At 43.2% G+C, this 22,379-nt stretch overlaps 1 protein-coding gene and 1 long non-coding RNA gene across 3 annotated transcripts in view; one reads left to right on the top strand and one right to left on the bottom strand.

Moving 5' to 3' along the window:
• The first annotated feature begins 396 nt into the window (after positions 1–396).
• On the top strand, positions 397–11,175 carry LOC128854075 (uncharacterized). The gene is made up of 3 exons (XR_008452975.1): positions 397–449; positions 10,466–10,549; positions 10,982–11,175. It is a non-coding gene; the product is annotated as an uncharacterized LOC128854075 (long non-coding RNA).
• A 1,451-nt stretch (positions 11,176–12,626) lies between these two features.
• The window catches only part of STRBP (spermatid perinuclear RNA binding protein), a 64,612-nt gene continuing 54,859 nt past the window's right edge, over positions 12,627–22,379 (bottom strand). The window contains exons 18-19 of one of the 2 annotated variants that reach the window (XM_054083888.1): positions 21,525–21,589; positions 12,627–16,103 (exon numbers count right to left, since the gene is read on the bottom strand). In XM_054083888.1, coding sequence (XP_053939863.1) covers positions 21,567–21,589 — 23 coding nt within the window. In that variant the 3' untranslated portion in view covers positions 12,627–16,103; positions 21,525–21,566. The remainder of the gene's footprint in view (positions 16,104–21,524; positions 21,590–22,379) is intronic. The other variant, XM_054083889.1, reaches the window with a different exon arrangement.

The following is a 22,379-nucleotide window of genomic DNA, read 5'->3' as shown; positions in this document are numbered from 1 at the left end:
AATTAATTTGCAGATGTTCAAGACTATGAATAAGCAAGGTAAAAAAAAAAAGACATTGAGTCAGAGCTGCTATAAGCACAAGTATTTTATAGAAATATAGTGAAAACGAATGAGTGAATTTGGTAGTGTTTTTGGCATTAATAGGATGGTTCATTATTTGCTGGTAGCCCCCCGGTTTCTGCTCACATATGCCTCTCGGCTGGTTTGTGCACTGAACTTGAGATAAGTGCCACTCTGCTGATGCTGGGGTTTGTCTTGTGTGCTCCAGGCTCCAACTTCCTAATGCTTTGCACGTTTGTGCTGCATCATTAAGTTCCTGTGGTCTCGCAGCGTGGTAGCTGTAGTGTTACCATCTCATTTTTGTTGCAGAATGCCTCGGCTGCTCAGGGTCTGCAGCTGGAAGTGGATATTCGAGATCTATCGGAAAGTTTTACCTTTAAGCATTTCTGGTAAGCCTTCTCGAAACTTACATAACCGCCTCCCCGACTTTTTTTAGCTGCCCTTCTTATCTGTGGCAGCGATATAAAGTTCCTGTTATCAAGAGGAGGATTTCACTCCATCTGTTCAACAGCTTGGCTCGCGTTCATCCAGCCTAACTTTAGACACTTCAGAGGTGCCTAGCGTAAGCGCTTAATCCGGTGAGGTTTCTCAGCCCTCGGTGGGAGAGGGGACAGTGCTGTAGGGTGGGTGGCTTATCCTGGCCTGCCTGGGATCCCAGCGGAACAAGGGTGCTACCACGAGATGGCCACCTAAATTGGAGAGCCTTCTTAAACAGGCAAATAATGAAAATGTGACATCTGTGTGCACAGCAAGGACTGCTTTCTGTTTTAAGTGTTCTTCTTTTTCCCCCTACTTTTTTAATTGTGCAGTATCCTTCCCTTTGTATTGCCACAATCAAGGAATCCTTCCAATACTGAAAGGAGCTCCAGGAAAACTGGGGAGAGGCTCTTGATCAGGGGCTGCAGGGACAGGACAACAGGGAATGGTTTTCAGCTGAAAGAGGGGAGACTGAGGTGAGATCCTAGACAGAAATGTTTTGCTGTGAGGGTGGGGAGGCCCTGGCCCAGGTTGCCCAGAGCAGTGGTGGCTGCCCCATCCCCGGAGGGGTTCCAGGCCAGGTTGGATGGGGCTTGGAGCCCCTGAGCCAGTGGGAGGTGTCCCTGCCCATGGCAGGGGTGGCACTGGATGGGCTTTGAGGTCCCTTCCAGCCCGAACAGTTCTGTGATTCTATGATTCTGCATAGAAAAACCTTCACAGTTTTGCTAGGATGTCCTGCTGCACATCCATAATGACTTTGAGGAATGAGGATTTGATTTTGCTGCATTTTTTGCATGCTAATAAGATAGGACAAGGTGTAATCCTGTACTGAAGGGTTTTTCTGAGGATAATCTGGCTACACAGCCGCAGTCCAGTTATAGGAACAACAGGAAAGCAAGGACTGAGAAAAAAGCAGGACTGCCCCTGTTAAGAAACAGTGGTTTTGTTTGATGTGGGTGTGACATTGGAAGTGGACCTGAGGGAATGACAGGAAGATGTGCCAGGGAGGGGTAGGCTGAGAAGGTTCTGCACCCAGAGAGTGGTGGAGCGCTGGCACAGCTCCCCAGGGAAGCAGTCATGGTGCCAAGCCCGATGATATTCCAGAAGCATTTGGACGCCGGTAGACATGGGGTGTGCATGTTGGGGTGTCCTGTGCAGGGACAGGAGCTGGACTTGATGGTCCCTGTGTGGGTCCCCACCAACTCACACCACTCTGTGATTCCAAGTGCTTCCTCACACCACTCCAGTTTGTTCCCAAATGCAGTATGAGCGGCACCGAGCTGACTTCGAAGTTTAATACAGAATCCTAGAATAGTTTGGGTTGGAAAGGACAGTAGAGATCATCCAGTTCCATCCCTTGGCACGGGCAGGGACACCTCCCACTGGATCAGGTTGTCCAAAGCCCCATTCAGCCTGGCCTGGAACCCCTCCAGGGATGGCGCAGCCACCACTGCTCTGGGCACCCTATTCCAGGGCCTCCCCACCCTCACGCTGAAGAAATTCCTCCTTCAGTCCAGTCTACCTCTGCCCCTCTCCAGTTTATCCCCATTGCCCCTCGTCCTATCGCTGCAAGCCTTTGTGAACTGTTCCTCCCCAGCTTCCTGGTAGGCCTCCTGCACGATGCTCTGACACGGACTGAGGTGCAGAGGGACTGTGGGGCGCCCCCATTTCGCGCTCCCCTCGCCCCGGCGGGGCCGCTGCTGGGCGCGCCCCCGGCGCTCGTGCTGCCGCCTCGTGCCCGCGGGGGGTGGGGGGGGGGCGAGCGCGCGCTGACGGGCAGCCAACGGGAGCGGGTGTCGCGCGCTGCCCGCGGCGCCATTTTGTTTGCTGGAAGCTTCGTGGCAGGTGCGGCTCTGGCGGGGCCGAGGGAAAGGGGCGGGCGGGGAGGCGGGGCTGAGGCGGGGAGCGGGCGGGCGGCCTGCCCGCAGCCGAGGATACCGGGCCGTGGGGGACAGAGGGCGTGATCCGGTTGCCCAGGGAAGCCGTGGCTGCCCTATCCCTGGAGGGGTTCCAGGCCAGGCGGGATGGGGCTTGGAGCCCCTGATCCAGTGGAAGGTGTCCCTGCCCATGGCAGGGGTGGGACTGGATGGGCTTTGAGGTCTCTCCAACCCAACCCATTCTGTTGACGGGCTGAGAGAGCTGGGGTTGTTCAGCCAAGAGAAGAGAAGGCTGCAGGAGACCTTGGAGCAGCTTCCAGTGCTGGAGGGGGCTCTGGGAAAGCTGGGGGGGGCTCTTGAGCAGGGAGTGCAGGGATAGGATGAGGGGAATGGTTGTTTTGAATTGGAAAGGGGAAGATTTAGATTGGATATTGGGAAGAAATTTTTCATCATAAGAGTGGGGAGGGGCTAGCCCAAGTTGCTGAGAAAAGTCGTGGCTGCTCTGTCCCTGGAGGTGTTCGAGGCGAGGCGGGATGGGGCTTGGAGCAGCCTGATCCAGTGGGAGGCGTCCCTACCCATGGCAGGGTGGTGGAACTGAATGAGGGTCTTTCCAGCCCAAAGCATGCCATGAAACCTGTGCTGAATTTGGCAGTGCAGTGATGGACATTGTGGAGAAGCTGTAAGGTTAGCTCTTAAGTTGCATAGGCTTTAAATTGCCTTCTCTTTGTTGTTCATTGCCCTTTGCTGACAACACTAGTGGCCTCTCACGTTGAGGGTGGTGGTTCAGTTCTCCAGTGCAGCATCAACACCTGCTGTTGTGGGGGGAGGTGTGTGATTTTCATGCCAGCCTGTCACAGTCACACACAGGTTTGCTTCTTCCTTACACCAACTTTGCTGAGAGGTGAATTGAGGCCTCCCAAAGTAGAAAGCTTTGAAATAGGATGTGAAAACTAATAAAGCACTGTGTGCTCGAACTGTTTGATCTATAATGCGGTGAGTGGCTGCCTTGTACTGTTCTCCCCGTGGAGACCCTGCACAACAAGAAGCCAATCAAATAGCTGACTGCTGAGCAGGTTAAGGTAGCTCATGGTTTCCTCCTCCCTGTTGGCTCTGCTGAATGCTGGTTGTATTCTGTTGCTGAAAGCACAGAAGGCTTGAATAAGGAGAAAAAACCTTCTGCTTCTGTAAATCTTAGAATCACTGAGGTAATGCTTGTAGACATCACAGAATCGTGGAATCGTTTAGGTTGGAAAAGACCTTTAAGATCGAGTCCAGCCCTTAACCTAACACTGCCAACTCTGCCACTGAACCACATCCCCAAGCACCACATCTGTGTGTCTTTTAAACATCTCCAAGTGACCCCCCCCTTATCACCTCTTGGGCCGTCGCTGTGCCAAAGCTTATTTGCTTACACACATAATGCAAACAAATGCATTTATAAAGGGTAAAAACTATTGTGAATAGAACTCTGATTTCTGTTTCTGAAGGAATAGGAGGAAAATATAATTTATCTGATCTCCCCCTGAGGACTTCAGAAGCAGTTTGCTAACCAATTTTGTGAAATATGTTGTATTTTTAATTGAGTAATTATACTTCATTGTTTGGTCTAAATTGGCAGCGATGAAATTGCTGCAGATGGCACTGTAAAAGTTCTAGACCTTGCAAGGCTTTTAAAGAGCAGTGTTACATGGCAAGGTTCTTAGCAGAAATCATGTTTGTTGAATGATCTTTTAATGTTAAATTAAATGTTCTCTGTACTTTTAGGAGCTAATATCTATTTTAATAAAATTCAGCAATTAGGTGATTCAAGCAATGAAGTAATAAAGACAGAAACCTGTCAGGGTGCCAAATAGCATCCAGCCAGAGAGGCAGATTTCTAGATACTATTTTTCTTTGTAGTGTCTTATCCTTAGTACGTGTATTATTGAACTTGCTTGGCATGTCATATTAATCTTATGTATGTCAGAGAAGAGGTTAAGAATGAAAACAGTTGCAGGTGCTTCCTTGCAGGTGCATTTCTCATGCTGTACTTTTCATGTATTTGATTTTTTTTTTTAATTATTATTTGCCTTAGGACACTCCAATCTGTGCAGAATTTCTGCTTGTCTAATGATTAACTTTGCAAGACCTAAACCTTAAGTTTTGCTAAAAAGCATACTCTGATGAGTATGTCCCAGCTTATTAGGTGCAGATGTACAGCGTGGTAGAACTGATACCATGATCAGACTTCGCTAAAAGGGCAGTCCTACCCCAGCGGAACATTCCTGGTGGCAGCACTCACAGCAGGCACACCATTGCCAACATGAGAGAGGAGGCAGAGCCACAGCCAGCCGGATGGTCATTTGCTGTGGGTTCAAATCCTTAGTCTGCAACTGCAGGGACAGAGCAGTGGAGTTCTAATTACACTTAGGCTCTGCTCAATCCAGTAGGATTAACTTGAGTGTCTTAAGGTGGGCATCCTGTAGCACTGTTGTTACAACTCTTCTTTTTGCTGTAGATAACTGGTGTTTTAAGGCTGCTTTTCACCTTTTTGTAGTGAAAAGTTTTTGTGATAGCTGTGCCAGGAGCTTGATGTTCTGTAGGTAGGTGATGTAGAAAAGATGCCATCTGTGGGGGTTTTTTTGAGGTACACTATTGCCGACTGAGCTTTTTCTAAGAGAAGGGTGTGCCATAGGCTCTCTCCCAAAAGAAGCTCTGAACCAGATGTGGGTGACACACACACTGCTCTGACTGAAATGTGTGTTTTAGATATTCTTCACAGTTTATTTTGTGTGTATGATTTTTCCCTTGCTTTGGTATGGAAGAAAGAGGACCATATTCCAGCATTCTGGGTAGATGCTGCATTCCAGAGGCAGTGTCACTATCAGAGGTGTTTGTCCTCGGATGCCAGTTGCTGTAGGTTGTTAGGATCACTACCTAGACAGATTTGCCAGAAGAGCAGTCGGGAGTTGTTTTACAGAACTGAGCACACTTTTTTAGTTCTGGTATTGCAGAGGTTCACCATAACTAACAGCTTGTATGGCAAAAGTAATGATTTTTAGGAAGCTTCTATAGCTCTTCAGGTGGAGTCACTGCCACTCTGGACTCTCAGGCTCCAGAAGATGCAGAAATTATGAGATCTGCAGGCTGCCAGATAGGAGCAGAAGCCCTTACCATGCAGAGTGTGTAGTCAGTGTATACCATGAATACATCAAAGCTCTGTGTTTCAGCTCCCTGCTGTGAGCGTCTGTTAGCGCAGAGTTCTCTGTGTGATCCAGGGTAAAGGGTAGTCTTCGAGCCACATTAATAAATGAATTTTGGGAGGGAACAGTAGAATGACTCTTAATGCAGTTTTCTAATCTATCCGGCCAGTTTATCCGTCTTAGGGAAAAGAAAACAAATGTGCAGATTTTATTCGATGTTTGTGCCTGAGAAAAGGTAGTGAAGTACTTGCTGAGCTGAGGCTAAGAACATTGTCCCTATCAGCTTTCACGATGTGAGCAAAGGGTTTTAAACAGCTCTTTTATGAATACCAAAGAAAACCACTGTGGTTTTGGCACAAGTCTTGGCTGACAAGAAAAGAGGGAAGTGACTTAATGGCTTCTGTACCCTGAAGGCTTATTCTAGTTTAAAGAAGTGGTTTTATGGTAATTTAATAGTGGTGCACCAGGCTGAATGGGTGGGAAAAAGGAGGAGTATGAAGGCTTGCTGCTTCCAGAGTAGCGTGTATCTGAGCTCCCACTTACCCTGGGCATGGAAGGACTGCTGCATATTCCCACTGAGCATCGCTTGTGAAGCAAGATCTCGTCTACCATGGAGGGGCAAGGACAGTGTTTCTATGAGATGGTGACTGTGTCTCCCAAAGGTGTTTTTTGCATGGTATGGTGAAAAAAACCAGCGTGCCGGAGGGGCTATGGAAGCCTTGGCCAGACTTATATGAATTATGGATGAGATGCCTGCTGTGAGCACAGACACGAACAGTAAACTACAGAGCTCTTGGGTGCCTGCAGTCTCAGCATTACAGTAACAGACTGTTTTTAGAATCTACTGGCACCTCGACAGCCTGCTCTGACCTCTTAATGTCTTTAGAAGTTATGGGTGCTGGTCATTCCAGTGGTTAGGACAGAATGAGGAGGCCAGGAATAAGCAGTGTAACTGGAAAGTTCTAGATTTTATCCAAGTCTTCATTCATTTGTGCTCAGTGAGAATAATTTAATTGTCTTGAATTTAGTTTATTTTCCATCTTTCACCTGGATGCTGCTGTGTTTTTCTAACCATGGTGGATGCTAGTCTGGCCTTAGTGGCTTGGGTTTTTCTTTTTATTTTGTTGTTTTTGCAAGGGAGGGTGATGCCTTTTGTTTCAGCTGTGTAATTTTTAAGTTGTTCCAGTCTTAGAACGAGCCAGTTCATGGTCCCTGACAACCCTGAATAGTCTATGTGCCCTTTGTACATAGCAAGCAAGATGAGAGATTCGATAGAGTATAAAATATCCTGAGAGAGATGCTTGGATATGCAGCCCAGTCTTGGTGCTCCAGTTCTGATGGGCTTCTATCAGATGTTATAAACAGATGCCTCCTTTAAGGAGCTGTGTGTTTTTTACCCTTAGATGTATGCAGAACAAAGGCTCAGAATATTGACAGAGAATTGGTGATACTGCCCTTTCTGTATGGGTCGTCCAGAGCTGTGAGGGGACAGACCTTTTTCTGTAACTGTGGCATCACTGGGGTGGTTTATTGATCTTGTGCCTTTCATCTTCAAGTAGAAAGCTGTCGTGTAGGGACCGTCCCCCCTCTCAGCCAGACACGGTGCAGGCAGGGCTCTGCCTTGACTATTGCCACGATGAAATTAAATTGACTGATTGGGGTCTGCCAGTTGAGGGTTGCAAACTGGCTCTTTGCTTTCTCTGCAGGAGAAAGTGCCTTTCTTCTCAGACTGCACAGAAATGGAACCCTCAGAGTCAGTTTGGAGCAGTTTCTTGAAATTTAGCTTAATTTTCTGGGGTTTTAAGCCTCTAATCTTAACCATCATAAGGAAGGTTTTTGGAATAACTGTATTAATAGAAGATAGAGAAAGCTTTTATCACCCTTCCTCCATTCACTGGGATTTGTTATTTGTTTATCTCTGCAGTTCCCAGGCTGCAGACACAGGATGTTACATGTCTTCAACATATAACAGCATCTTTCTCAAAACCACGTTGTTCATTAAACCCAGGATAACTGACCTGTAATTTGCAACTTGGATCACTGTCCACATGCTTGCTTTGAGCTGTGCGCTACCTCAAGGCCTGCAGTGTCAGTAATGTAGGAGTTCATGTGAAACTGCTTTGCAGGGCAGCGTAATTTGATTAACTGAGCTGTATTTTGTCATCTTGCCCTGCTTTAGCCTTCACTCTTCTGCTGTAATCAGAAGTTACCCAGATTTAATAAAGTATCCCATATTGTCCCTGAATTATCCCTGAATAAATCATAACCAGTATAGGGCTGAGTCTGAAGCAGGAAATCCCATCTTTGTCACCTGTCAGCACCTAAGCAGAGGGTACAAGAGGGACGTGTTTGTGCTAGGGTATGTGGCCATTTCTTGAGATCCAAAGACCTTTTTAGGGTTTTGCTCCATGTTCACATCTGGCGCAAGAAAGGGCCTTTTTGTGTTACTGTAACAAGAGAACACACAGGCTTTTTATAGCTTTAGAAATAAATGTAGTGGAATGTATAGTCCAAAGATGAATTCAAGGCCCTGAAAGTGTTAGCAGTTCCACTTTGTTTCAGTTGAGTGTATCAAGGACTGGGGTGACAAAGGGGAAGGGTAATTTACAGCTTAGCAAATGGGAAACAAGAGAACTCATTCTAGCCAACGTGCTGTAACTCAGTCCTGCAGGCAAACAGTCGAAGTCAGCAGTATGTTCTGAGCAATTCAGCGGGGTGACACTGCTGTTCTTGCAGAAAGAGTGTGCTGTTCATGAAGAATTTGTGCTAGCTTAGCAGAGGGGACAGTTGCGGTGAAGAAATTACTCTTCGCTTTTATTGAAGGCTTGCCCTGTAAGCATAGGTAATGCTCAAGGAAGTGTGAAGTGCCAGCAGGAGTTGTGCAGCTTAGCTGGAAATCCTGTGGCAGTGAGGAGAGTAGGGGCTTGATGGAGAAACTGGAGAAGGCAGTAGGTGTGTGGGACTTGGGGCCGAGGATGAGGTTTACACCACTACAGCTGGCAGCCAGTGACCAGTTTTGTAATCAGGCTTCTGACGTGCTCTTTGTGGAACAAGAGGAATTGATTCCATGCTTAAGTCTTTGCTCTGAGCAGCCACTCATAGCTGTCACCTCAGTTACCAGTCAGGCTGTCATACACAGAAGTTTTCAGAACCCTAAATGCTCAAATGAGTGCCTTATGATCTTTTTGCAAGGAAACCTGGAATCATCAGCTGTCTAGCAGCCTTGTGGGAGGTGTCTGTGAGGCTGCAGAACATAAAAAGTCCTTGTTTGAGGTGCTATTAAGTATCCTACTTTCTTTTGAAAATATACCGCTTCTTTCACTCTGCTTTAACTGCAATTGCTTACCATTTTGCAAGGCTTTCTTTTATGATACACCAGCAAAATAGACCAGCATGAGGGATGGTTCAGTGTTTGCTGTACACAGGCCGCAAGTGTGCTTTTGAGTAAATAGGAGCTTGTGCCAGCCCTCAGTGTTCCAAATGCCTGTTACCAAACCTTGCATTTGGGATTTGTTCTTTATTCACGAGAAAAAGGAACTGACATCTAGATAAATCAGGCTGCTTAAATTAAGAGACAGTAGGACATGGAATCTCCATTTGTTGGAACTGTGTTATTATGAAGTGAGACTAAAGAGAGTTCTCTGATTTTTTAGGAGCAGGTTTATAGATGCAGCAGTTCTTTGCACATGGAAGCGACAGGCTGGCTTGTTAGTTGCACGGACACCAGTCGATAAATACTTTTCTCCTGCTTCTTCTGTAGTCAAATACACTTTCTCGACGTGATGTTGACTGCAGCAAGATAAACTGGGTGTCCTGTTTGTTAAGCAGATGGTTCTTTCAGCATGGATCCCTCCAGTGCTATGCCAGCAATGGATTGGGCCAGAGTGGCCAAGCAATGTTGAGGAGGGCCTGAAAATGATGAAGGAGCTTTCTGTTGCAGATTTCTCTGCATGCATTCATCTGCAGGCTGGCTGTGAGAGACACTGCAGTATGCTGAGAGAAGGCAGATAGACTTCAGTATTGTTTGTTGGTTTGGGTTTGGAAGGGGAAGGGGAAGGAGGGGGTAATATGGCTGAGTACAAGGGCCCACAAACTGCAGCTTCACTGTTCTCCCAAGCAGGACTCTCTAACTACCTGGGCAAGTCGAGGTTAACTGCAGCAGAACAGGAATAAAACTAAGGAGATATCAGGCAGTTTCACACTGAAGAAGAAAGATGGACATGCCAACCTCCTTTATCAATCTAGACTCAGTATCGTTATTATTCCGCCCATGCACCACTCCTTTATCTACCCCTTGTTCCGTTCCTGTGAATGGACAAAAGGTCAGCCTGCTGCTGGAGCAGACCCAGGTCATTTTGGTAGCTGTCACTGACCAGCAACTGCCAGGCTACACTGAAGAGCTGTCAGCCTGCTCAGCGTCTCCGAGATGATAATCCTGAGGTAGCTTTCTGAATGGCCTCTTCATAAGTGAGCTAACATTAAGCATGTACATAAGTACAGTAGTATGTTGATTTATAGGGTAAAACTGACCTCACTTGCAGCCAAGCATCAATGGTGTTTTCTTAACTGACTGTTCAGTACTTTATGGATCTTACTTGCTAAATATTTGATCAACTCTGAATTTCAAGTGACACGTGGTTTGGTTGGTTTTGGTACAGAGGTCCCTCAATAGCTATTATGTGCATGGCTGGCTTGTTTACTGCACAGCAGCCCTCGGCTGGCTCCACACTGTTTTGTTGAGTGCATAAGTCTCACACCAAGTTTTATTCCTGTTGTCACATATGCCAAGCTGTCGGCTTCCATACTTCTCATTTTATTGAGCAGTCTCGCCTTTAGTCAGCTCACAACAGTTTTTAATCCTTCCTCAAGGTTGATCTCTTCTGAATTTAATGATCTCTGCGCTTAGACCTGAAACGCTGAATTAAGGACCAGAAAAAACACTTCTAAGAAAAGGTAAGAGCATATGATAAAATTACTTCTTGATCTTCTCAAGTAAAACTGTGTTCTGTAACTCCAGGCAACTGAATATACTTGTATATTCCAGTAAACCTTACCATGAGTTGCAGCCTCAAGCAAACAACAACAGTCTCACACAGTTCTCATGGTATCCTCAGGTCCTGCCTTCAGTGGCTCTGGACAAGGAAATTGCTTGGATTTGCTTCAGACCTCAGAGGACAAACTGGGACCACAGACAGGAATTTAATGTTTAGAAAATACAGTGAAATGAGAGGGGCAGGAGTGGCAGAAAGTTTGAGAACCTTTTTCATTCTTTATGGACTTCATCTTTTAAGAAAACACACATACAGTTTTTCTAATCAGCTAAATGCTAGGAAATGCCCAGTTTTCATTCTGAAGTAAAACTCGCCTTCCTGGCTGCTCTCTCAGCTTTTCAGTTGCTGGTTCCACTGGCTAACCCCCAGGGACACGTGTGCAGCAGCTCTTGCACCACTTCAGTGCTCAGCATGCAGATGCAAGAATCAGTCCTGTGTGCTCAAGTGACTGCCACCTTTGTGCAGGTATGTGTGCCACTTGTTACAGCGTACATGTGCTTTATGTTTAGATATCAAAGTCTGCCAGTAGTCATGTCTGATAAAACCACCCCTTCGGGAGCCTGTTGCCCCTTTCTGCGGAGCCTGAAGTAGAATGGACTTCTGTGGATCAGCTTCCCAGGCTTCAAAAAAGCCAATTTCCTCACTGTAAAGAAGGAAACCCCAAACCAGACATAAGGCCATAATTACTGTTTACAGAGATAAGCCTTTATTGTGTGGTATTGGAAGCAAATGGGACATGGTTACGGTTTTATATACAGAGAATTCTGTAGCATTGGGTTACAATCAGTGGCAAATGAGCCAAGGTTACAGTGCAGATCTAAGTGTTGTGTACAGTTAGCAACAGTGGCTGGCGTACAAACCACAACATAGAAGCCAAATGAAGCCAAGTGTACAGGGTACAGTATCACATGAGGAAGCAACTTAATGTACAAAGAGCATTCCATTTACTTTACATTTGCAGGCTTTTTTTGGTTAGTGAGTAGATACAGCTCAATTTAAAATTCAGTGTGCAGTTATTTTTCTTCCCACTCAGTCCCTACCAAATTCAGACCATTTGAATGTGCAGATTACATTTTAATGCTGTAAATCACTAAGGTCGTTGCCGAATTACTTTATTTGAAGTTGCTTGATTTACAGTATAGTCAGGAATTTTTTATTTAATTGACATTGTTCTCTGCAGATTACAAACTGCGAGAAATCTTAAATATTTGGAAAGCAGTCTGTAATTAGACCACAAGGACCTCTTTTACTTTGTTTGGAAGTTTAATTCTGGGTAACTTCTTTTGAGAGGTTTACTGGGAAGAAAGATGGAATTGTCCACCATATTACTCATTTGTGGAATTTGTTCAGAGCATTTAAGGTTTAGATAGTTCAAAGGACATAGTTTTTATTCAATGCCATAACCAATCTTAATGTAAAAATAAACACTCTGTCCTCTGTGGATAAATAAATCCATCTGCTGGCTGGAGGTCAGACCTCTATTGGTGAAAGAGATTTAGAAAAATAGACCTTTTCTTTTATGTTTACTATGCTGACCCACAAAGGAAAAGTGAAAGTCATTCAAGTCTAGAAACAGAAATACAGTACAAGTGATTTATAGAATTGCATTCCTTCCCTCTACAAACCTGCTGAGCATGAAACGCTGTCCCAAAGCACTGCCTGTCTTTTCCTTGTCTCGTAGAAGTCTTTGTCATCAGAAAAGTATCATCCTGCCCTGCCTGACTGCCAGGCTGCCTGCTCACACACAGACTCTTGGCAGACTCCTGAGGAGTCTTTGCTTAAGAATTCTTTATATGGATGGGTGGGGGTAGTTTGGGTTATACGAGAGGGGTGTTTTAGCCCAATTAACATCAGTTGTTTTACTTGATTTGACTGATGGTGATTTTTGGTGGGTGGAAACTCAGCTATTAAAAAAAAAAAAAAAAAAAGCTTAAGAATTAGACTTGGAAAACACCAACCTTTCCTCAAAATCTCCACTTCTGTGACTGCTTCTCATGGATGCCCCTCTCACTAAGGGACCGGTATGTTTGGTAGTACAGGTTTCATGCTCAACTTTGTCACTTAAGAACTGGACAGGACTTTAGGAAGCATACAGCCCGCTGAGACTCTCTCTGCTGCAGCATTGCCGTGCTTTTGACAGTCCCACAGCGTACCTCTCTTAGGAGTGCAAGTCTCCCAGAGCAGCTCTGGGACAACCGGAGGATGGGTGACATTCTGGAGTGGAAGTAGCAGTTAAAGCACCAGTTGTTGGCCCCTGCAGAGGCTCGAGATAACAGAATTGCTTCGTAGAGAGCTTGTTGACCTAAAAAGCTTAGTCAGTTTGATCAATCAGTATTGACTTAGGATTAGGATCAGAAATAAGACACTGCACTTGGAACTGGAAGACAACAGTCAACTTCCTCCCTTTTCTGTCCAAAAGTAGACTAGCTTTAAAACATCCGTCCTTGAGGATCTTTGTGATGTCTGATGTGTAACTCACTAAGCACGTGTGAATGTACCTGTCCCTTTTTCAGGGAAGAATAAATGCATGGCTGGACAAAGCTTTGAGGCTTTTTTCTGTGCTTTTCTTGTTTGTTTTAAACATCTGTTGTGTGGTGTGTTGTCCCTGAAGGCATATTTACCCACTCTTAAATTATGCAGCATTGCCCAGAGAATGGCTCTGTAGTTGAATGTGCTCTCTACAGTACAGCCTCAGTTTTCTGCTAGTATGTGTCTGTTTCCATGCAACACATCTTATTAGAAAACTACACTTGTCTTTATCTGTTATTTTGAGCAGGGAAGCAATGATACTAGTTTGAAAAAGCAGGAAATAATCTCTACAGCAAATTAGAATTTTCATAATTCAGCTCATGTAATCACTAATGTTTCAAAAACTGTACCTTTTGGAGTGCTGTTCTTCAGCCCACCGTTATTCTGCTTTGAGCAGTATCACATTCTGTCTGCTTCATCAGTTCTTTCTGGAAGTAATGAAAGAATGCTCTCTTTCCTACCGTGACTACTTTTACTTTGTTAGTTTACAGAATGCCCTTATGGAACTACATGTTTACGGGGAGTGCAGCAATGCACCTATTGCCATATGCATAGATCATTAAATTGTAACAGTGCCAGTAGTAAAGCAAAACCTGTCAAGATGTTCTGTCCCTCCTTATTAAGCTTGATTTTATATGTGCCTTTTGATTTAAGATGCAGTTAGTGTCCACTGCTGAGATGACGCAGTACCCTGAGTAAATTTGTATTGATTACGCTTACACAAGCTTGAGCTTTTCTAAGAACACAGAAATGAGCACAAAGTAAGTACATCAGGTTGTTTCCATGGAACACTGTTAATCGACTTATTCATAGCAGCTTCAAAGTTTGAAGTTGAAACTTACCTTCTGCTCTACTCTCTTCCAAACAGACGAGTGCTATAATTAACTCCCTTCTAGCTTAAAAAAACAGAAGTGGATAGAAAGTCAAGATAGGCTTTTCTGTTATGATGAACCTACTTTTTCACAACTAGTCACATCAATATCAGTGGCCTGAAATCTGTACATTACAACATGTGGGGAAGGAGTATCTGCTTTCTCTTGTTGCCATGCTGGTCTGTTTAAAAGCAAGTTTTATAGAATACTGTGGGCACTGTGGAAGTAAGTTACTTGTATTGCTTTAGGGGAAATGATTATTATTCCTTTCCCTACCAAAATTGAGTTGCAAGCAATAGACACTGCCTGGAGCAGCGTCTCTATTTTGGACAGGGCTGCATCAGGAAACAGAATTTGTTCACTGGATTTCTCCTGTTCCTTTTCCTCCTCTGGAAAACCTTCCATCCTGGACTTGTTTACTGAACAGAAAAAAAATACATCTCCTATAATGACATAACTAGCAGCTTTTAGCCTGCTACTTGGATAGCCTAAATCTTTTACCTTATTACTTTTAAACTGTGAAAAAACCAATATTGTCTCCACCTTCTCTTTGCATACCAAGGCTGCTGGTTTTACCACAGACTGTATTCACGGACTTGGAAAATGCAGTGCAACTCTCCCTCCACCTTCCTACCTGTAACCTTTTAAGTCTGGAGAAAGGCAGTCTAGCTTCATTTGTTTCTTTTCTCTCTCTCTCTGGCCTCAGTCCATTCTGCCAGGACCAGCTGCATTTCACAAGCATGTGTTCAAGGAGCTGCACTACACTTTGCAAGCTGCAAAGCAACATAAGGCACCTGGAGCTTCTGGATCCAGGTAAGAGGCAGGAAGGAGGCTTAAATCCATGTGCTGTTTTGGAATTAAAAACTATCTGCAACTGTTACTCATTCCAACTCCCCTGTACCAAGAATGAAGAATAGCAAAGCACATTCAAGTAACGCCTTCCAGAATTAGTGTAAGTTGTTCTGGTAGAGGTAACAGTCCAGAGGTTTCAACAAACATGCACATCTGACTAGCAGTAAAACATTTTGATGTTGTTTACTTACAAAGCATAGATGATACTGTACCTTTAATCATCTTATTGCCACAAACCTTTAAAGTTGGAAAACAGATAAATTCAGCCTCAGCCTGTGGTTAAATTTTTCATATGCTCTTTTAAATTCTTGCAACTCTTGTTTATCAATGGATTATTAATTAAACATGGAAGAGAACTCTCCCACTGAGAAGGCTTCAGTCTTTGCAACAGTTTCTGTAGACTAGGCTTGATGGGATCTTTTAAAGTACACTTAACTGTTAAACTACCTGTGATACAGCATGTATGACCTTACATTGTGCAGAGGTAAGGCACTAAGTACAAGATGAAACTACATCCAGAAGAGATTTGCTTTAGGACTGCACATCTCCACATACCACTTTTGGACATTCAGCTCTTCTTAAGCGTCAAGATAAACATGTAGTCTGAATGTTTCATGCAGCCTCAGCAACTAGAGAGAAAACCACTTTACTGAATTTAAATCTTATTCTATGATGAAATTTTCTCTTACAAAACTGCCATAGCTACTTCTAGTACGGCATGGCATTGCCTACACAGTACTTGACAGGCTGAGCAGAAAAAGCACCTTTTCTCCTAGAAGACCCCAGACTGTAGAACAGGCGTACGTGTCCTGCTCCTGATGTTTATTTTCTTAAACATCAGTTACAAACAACTGAATCACTCCCATTTCTACAAGCAGAATGGGAAAAGGGAAGATGTTTTAGGAGCAGCAGAAAACCTGGACATAGATAGGTGTGGATTTAGATGAGACAGATAAAGCTGAAGAGATGTAACTTTGGAGTTTAAGTAATACAACAGCTTTGTGATGACAGTTCTCTTAATATCAAATGTTTAATTACCAACTTAAGTGATTAACGTTCAGAAAAAAGTACAGGTGAAAACTGCTGCCACAATCCACAGACATAGGACTCCAGTGCTGATTTCCTCCAGTGAATAGGTCTAAAATGACTCTAATGGCATTTCCACTTTACAATAAGGACCAGATTCCCAGCAAACTAGGTGTGCTAAAACAGAAGAATGAAACCAATGAGCTGTTAGGCAAGCTGTCTCATACACTATAGGTAGTGGATGTAACCACACTATCCCTTTGCTTTGCTTTAAATAAGTCAATAAAGTATCTCATTTTTCAATGGATTTATTCAGCAGGAAGCCCGCGAGGGTCCGTGTCCTGAACATTCAAGCTGAGTCACTGTTTTTTTAAGACAGTACAACTGTTCTTTACAGAACTCCTTGTTGAGTCCAGCAGAGAGCTCATTTTCATTCTTTTGATGGTAGATGGGGGAGGTCCCAGTCAGCTTCATGACTGAGGACAGCCATCTGGACTTCATATTTACATATCTCATCATGTATCCAGAGAATTTAGTGCAGCAGTTCTTGTGCTGTTTCCCAGAGCCACCATAAATAGTAGCCATTTTTGTAAGCTACTTCTGTGACGTGGAACTAATCTGAAGTTGGGATATATTTTTCCCTTAGTTAAGTAACAGGCAACAGAGAATTTAGCTGAAGGCAAGAAGTTCTAATACCAAATGATCCTATGTAGGCCTACCAAGCAAAAGAGACACGGGGAAACTTGCAATTTTGTCTGAGTGAAGACTGAAATACAATATTGTCTGCTTGCTCTTAATTTACACAGTTCTGGAGAGATGTTTAGGAATCCGACCTTAGACTGTGACATCTACGAGCTCTCAGAAGTACAGCTGCTGAATTACAAATGAAGCAAGGAACGGTGCTTCTTTCAGGGGACCGGTGACTGAAAAGACAGGGGCTGCCAGGCTTACTCTCTGAGGGCACTGCTGAGACTGGATCAGGTATGGTGCGTTAAAGCTGCTCACATTTATTGCTGTCTTGGAGTTTTAGAAGCAGCACCAAGAGATTGGTGTCCTGTAGTTGAACAGCCATACAGGAGATTTTTTTTCCTAGACCAGCTGAAAGATATTCATACTATTCTTCCTTCATTTTCTGCTTCCTAGTAATGTGAGGAACTTGTGGTCAGGGAAATTTTTCTCAATAATTCAATAAAGCAAAAAGCCTCAAATAATTTTAGGTTTGTGTTCCCTCCCCCAGTTAAGTTCTTTCAGTGGCTAAAGGGCATAGGCTTTCATTAAGTAAAATACGTTTGAAATCTTTTTGCCTACCAGAAGGCAAGTGTTCTCAAAGACAGCTCCTGGTCTCCAGAGATTAGGGATACCAAAGTAGTTTTCACAGATCTTTGTAAAATGTGTAGTAAAAGTCCCTTGGCACACAAATAAGTTGAAATATTTGCAGGAAAACATGTTTCTCAGAAGGTCTTCACAGGCTGATTAAAAGGTTTTAAGAATCTAGAAATTTCTATGTAAAAATGCCATAATTTGAGTGTATCAGTTATTTATTGGGATGCTGGAAGGTGATCAGAAAAGGCAGGGAAAGAGGACAATTCACAGTAGCAAAGGTATTTAACTGCAGTGAAAGTCATGGCAGCAGGGTTTACAGCACATTAAATGGGAGCCATGACAATTGCTGAATCATCTAATTAGCTCACTTTGGCTACGTGACAGCAAATTAGACAGATTAGGAACCACCCACCCAGGCACTAAATTGCCTTTGTGAGGGCTGGATTGTGCACTGTGTCCAACAGGAATTGCTTGGGCAACCAAGGCTGCGTGTTACACATTCCCTTCATGAGTACAGGCTGGCCTCCCTCCATCCAAGTGGCGCAGTGCCTAGGAATAAGGTCACCACGTTCCAACTCCTCAATGTGTGCTTAAGGAAGACAGCAAGCACTGGCAGAGAGAGGACATGATGGCAGGAAGCATCACATACCATCCTTCCAGCTAGCTGAGCCCCCCAAACTAATATCTGATTGCTTTAAAACCTTCTCCAGATGGAACATACCTGGAGAAATCTTGAACAGCTAGCAAAGTAGGGCTTCAGTCCTACTTTATTAAATACCTTATTTCTTCAAAATTCACAGTTGCGTATCTGGGAAAATGACAAGTATTCCAGCTGCCACTCACCCACCAGGAGGAGAAATGCTGAGGTATGTTTAGAGTACGCAGTACTTAAGGGTTTCCGTCTGTAAAAACTGGAGTTCTTTGACCATTGCAGCTGGTGGCATGGAGATGCCAACTCCTTGCAGTGCTGGGCACTTTTGGAGAGGACCTACCAGCTGATTTATCATTATGTATGACAACACCAGGTGTCTCACCTATTTCAAAACAAAAGAAAATGCTGCTGCTAGAATGTAGGACCCCACAGTAAGTTCAGTTCTGCTCTGACACCAGTGCTACAACTCTGGAAGGAGTCAACTGGGATTAAATTCTCTGCAGGGAAGAGGGACCAGGGGAGCTGCTGTCCTGCGTGGGCACTTCCAGCACCAGTTAGAGACTGCAACAAGCTGGTTATACGTGCATTTCTCCCTCATCTGGTCCCATGGAACACAAACTGGTAGAAAGGGAAAGCAAGTACTTGCCTAACTATGGGTTTGTGTGCAAGAGCGGCTAAAGGCAAATAAATGCTGCTGTAACAATGAAACTGTCTGAATAGCCTCTTCCCTCAGTGTTAACTGAGCAGATCACTGAGGCTCACAGTTGTTCTTCCAAAGTCAATGGTGATGCTATTCACCTTTAATATAGGTAACGCATTAAACAGGTCAGTTCTTTATTGTAGAGCTCTAGCTTCCTTTAATCCTTTAAGTGCCAGACACCATCTCCCAAAATACACACTATCATCTGGTTAGCTAAAACTAGAGTTAAGGTGGGAAGCGTACAGGCACAGACTTTCCCTGGTGCCTTATTTATACATGTACTAATTGAAGGGAACTTCTTCAGAATTCTTTTCCATGAACAGAAATTCAAACTCTAAAATAACATTTCTGCTTCACCAAAAAGGTACTGCAAAATAGGCAATGACACCAGCAGCTGCACAAAGCATACGGAACCAGGTTTATGTATTGGCTGTTCGGTATGTCCAGAAATACAAAGCTCAATAGCCGTAAAATAGACCTTTAATCTCAAGGAAGAGGCACTGTAGACCATGCTCCTGTGAGGAGGCTTTTAAAAGGAAACGTGCAAGTATTATGCAAAGAAAAAAGGAGTTTCTAGTTCTGCCTTAGCAAAATAGCGCTTACTGCAGCATTGATCAAGCAGATGTTAGCCAGATTACTCATAAGATAACAGCCTGATGGTTAAAACCTACTCTTGGAATCTAACTGCTCTCTCAAATGCCAATATATTGGGCACTTCAAGAGCTACATCAGTGACACTAAATACATAGAAATGTTTTGCACAAGATCCACTGCCAGTGTGACAAATTCCTGGGCAATCTTGCACCTTAGGAACTTAACACTGATTCCAAGTGGCTGCAAGAAACAGGATTTAGGAGTCTTAAGTACACTGTTTAGTTTGCATGTCAGGAAAAGGTGTCTTTCCTAATGAGAAGGGGAGCAGCAATGGCAAGGGGACAAATTCCAGGCGCAAGTACTTACATTACCAACAAAAATCTCTTAAGAGAGATTTAGTATCTTTTCAGTGGAAAAGAAAAGATCCAACAAAGTGAGAATTTAAATCGAAGTAGAAGAGTAGAATGCTTAGGATTGTAAGAGTTAAAAGGGTAATGACAGAAAAATACAGAAATTCACAGTCAGAGCAATTCTGATGGAAAGCAAGACAAATAGATTAAGCTGCCAAGTACAGGCCACAAAGAAACAGATCAAGTAAGAGTCAGCAAGACGTTTTATTAGTCAGTCCTTGAACTGGACGGTGCTTGTCAGACTGACATCAGTTAAGCCTGGGAAGGGAACGCTCAAGAGAAGTACATTATAATGCACCTTAACATTGCCTTGACGCATATAAAAAATACTGGCTTCTGAAGGAAAGAGAGCAGCCTGCTGCTCCACTCTCAGCACTGCTTAACTTGGCAGGCTGAAAGAATGAATTGAATTTAAAGTGAGCTTCAGACCAAGCTCCGAGTTTGCACCTTGAAGTGCTGAAGTTCACCTTGAAGCAGCTGAAAACCTGCCCCACCAAATGGGAAGGCCATTCTAAGGGCTCAATTGCACCTGCAAATGTAATCAAATGGTTATAGGTAACACTTCCTTTCCTTCACCTCCCCAGGTGCAACTATTTAGGCCACTTGCTAGAGCAGGTTTCTGCCAACAGTAGCAAAGCTAACAATATTTGACAGCTATTTTTCTATAGCAGCCTACGGATTCTATCCAGACGTATCCTGAGTTATGGATAACTTACACATGCAGTTATTTACTGAATTTGATGTTTTCAGTATTGAAATGAAATATAGTTTACTTTTGCTGTTATATTTTGATGCAAAACAAAAAGCTTTGGGCTTGACATATACTACATATTCCGTACCAAGTGTTTTCCTGTTTTACATCAGTATAAACTGTGATCAGTCAAAGGGTTTTCATGCTTTCATCTCTGAAGTGAGACCTTAAAATGCTAATACATCATCAACTCCCTCTTTTTTTAATTTTTTTTTTTTACTGTTTTATATAAAAAGAGTTGTTTCCAGCAACTTCAAGTACTGTAAGCACTGCAATGGTGCAGTACTGTACTATGCAACTTTGCATAACACAAGATTATATAAAGGCAAATAAAAAAAAATTAGTATTTTAAAACTACACATATCATGTGCACCATATAGGTCATAATCCAAAATCATTTTAATCCAAGTAAAATATTTGTTAAAACACTCACTACAGAACTGAAAATAATTATTTATGGATGGCTATATCCTAATTTCTAGCTTTAGAAAACCACAGCTAAGCAAATTGTTCATGCAGAGTTAAATCACTGCCTGCCTGCCTTCCTCTCCTCCCACTGCACCCACAGGAGGAAAGCAAACCTGGCTTCTTCCTGAATTAATTTGGCCTAATGTAATTTGGTCTCTGCAGATTTTAGCTGTAATATCATCAAAGTCTTTCATTCTTCATTTGGAGTTCAGCTTTAATAGTTTAGGGAAATAATTTCTCTCGGTATGAGCGAGATAATATCATACATGCCATGTCTTGCTTTTATCCCACATACCTATTGCCATGGTATGGCTTTCAGCGCTGCCCATGGCCGTGGCTTTGGTACCTGCCCAAACGTTTCCCACAGGTATGCAAGGAGTGCAGTGCCTGACACACAGCAGTATCAGAACAGCTTTTTACGCTACACAAGAGAAAAATATTTGGAGGAGAGCAGTCTGTTGATAAAACCAAACAATTTCTTAAAAGTATTACGTAATATTTTCTTTTTTAACTGAAAGTGGAGTATTTGAAGTGGCCTTCAAAAATACAAAGTTGGAATTCAGACGTATGTGTTACCTGCTTAAACATTTAGTTAAACAAGACATAAAAATGTGCCATATACAAGGTTGTCACAGGTATATGAGTTTTAGAAAATAAAGGCAATAAAAATATTCTTTAAGCTGAAAATAAAATCTCTTACCTTTTATATCACGATCTCAGCTTACAGTCACTACATTTCTGCTTATTTTATACAAGTGCATATGGCTATGACGGTCCGGAGAGAATGAGAATAAAGCGGTATTAACCTACTGAAAACTGCTTAAAAGTCTTAAGCTGCAACATATAGATGTTCCAATACCATTAAAATACATTCACCTTTCAGTTATTGCTGATTGCTCATTCACAATATCAACATACAAATATTTAAGAGGGGAAAAAAGCTCGCTAACTTTAGAGCAGCAAAGGTTTCTGTACTGGATGTTTACCAAATACTATGTTTTCCTATCATTTGGTGATGATTTTGAGACACAAAAGCAATCCATTTGTAAGTTAAGTTCAGGCCTACCCTTTTTGTGCCTCACATTAGTGATGTGGGGAAGACACAGAGAGAGAGAGAGAGAATATATCATTTAGTTAGATTTCAGGAAAAATATATATTCTATTTTTTTTCTCCTGCCTTGTTGCTACATTTCATGTCTGCTGACATTTACAATGGCACCAAGCGCTGCTGCTTCAAGGGTGACCATTGCAAGTCTTTGTAGCAATTTGTATAGGAAACATGCAAATACAGTCATAGTTTTAAAATTGTGAAGAACTTAAGTAGTGAAAGCAAATGCAGGATTCACTGCTTAAAGCAGGCACTCTGCTAGATTTCATTTCTTGGTTTAATGCTTAGTTTTCCCCCGCCTCGACACACCAGTCTTTCCCTTCTAGTGTAAAGAAATACCCAGAGTATACACACGTCTATTGCTATGTACCCAAAGAAAGGACTGTGGCTTGGAGTAGGTATTGCTTTTCATTAAATGGAACAGAGTTCAAGAAGCAAGAAAAACAC

The sequence above is a fragment of the Cuculus canorus genome, chromosome 19, assembly GCF_017976375.1.
Source record: "Cuculus canorus isolate bCucCan1 chromosome 19, bCucCan1.pri, whole genome shotgun sequence".
Taxonomy (NCBI): Eukaryota; Metazoa; Chordata; class Aves; order Cuculiformes; family Cuculidae; genus Cuculus; species Cuculus canorus.
The sequence above is the reverse complement of the archived record's forward strand: the minus strand, read 5'-3'. Positions and strand labels throughout refer to the sequence as shown.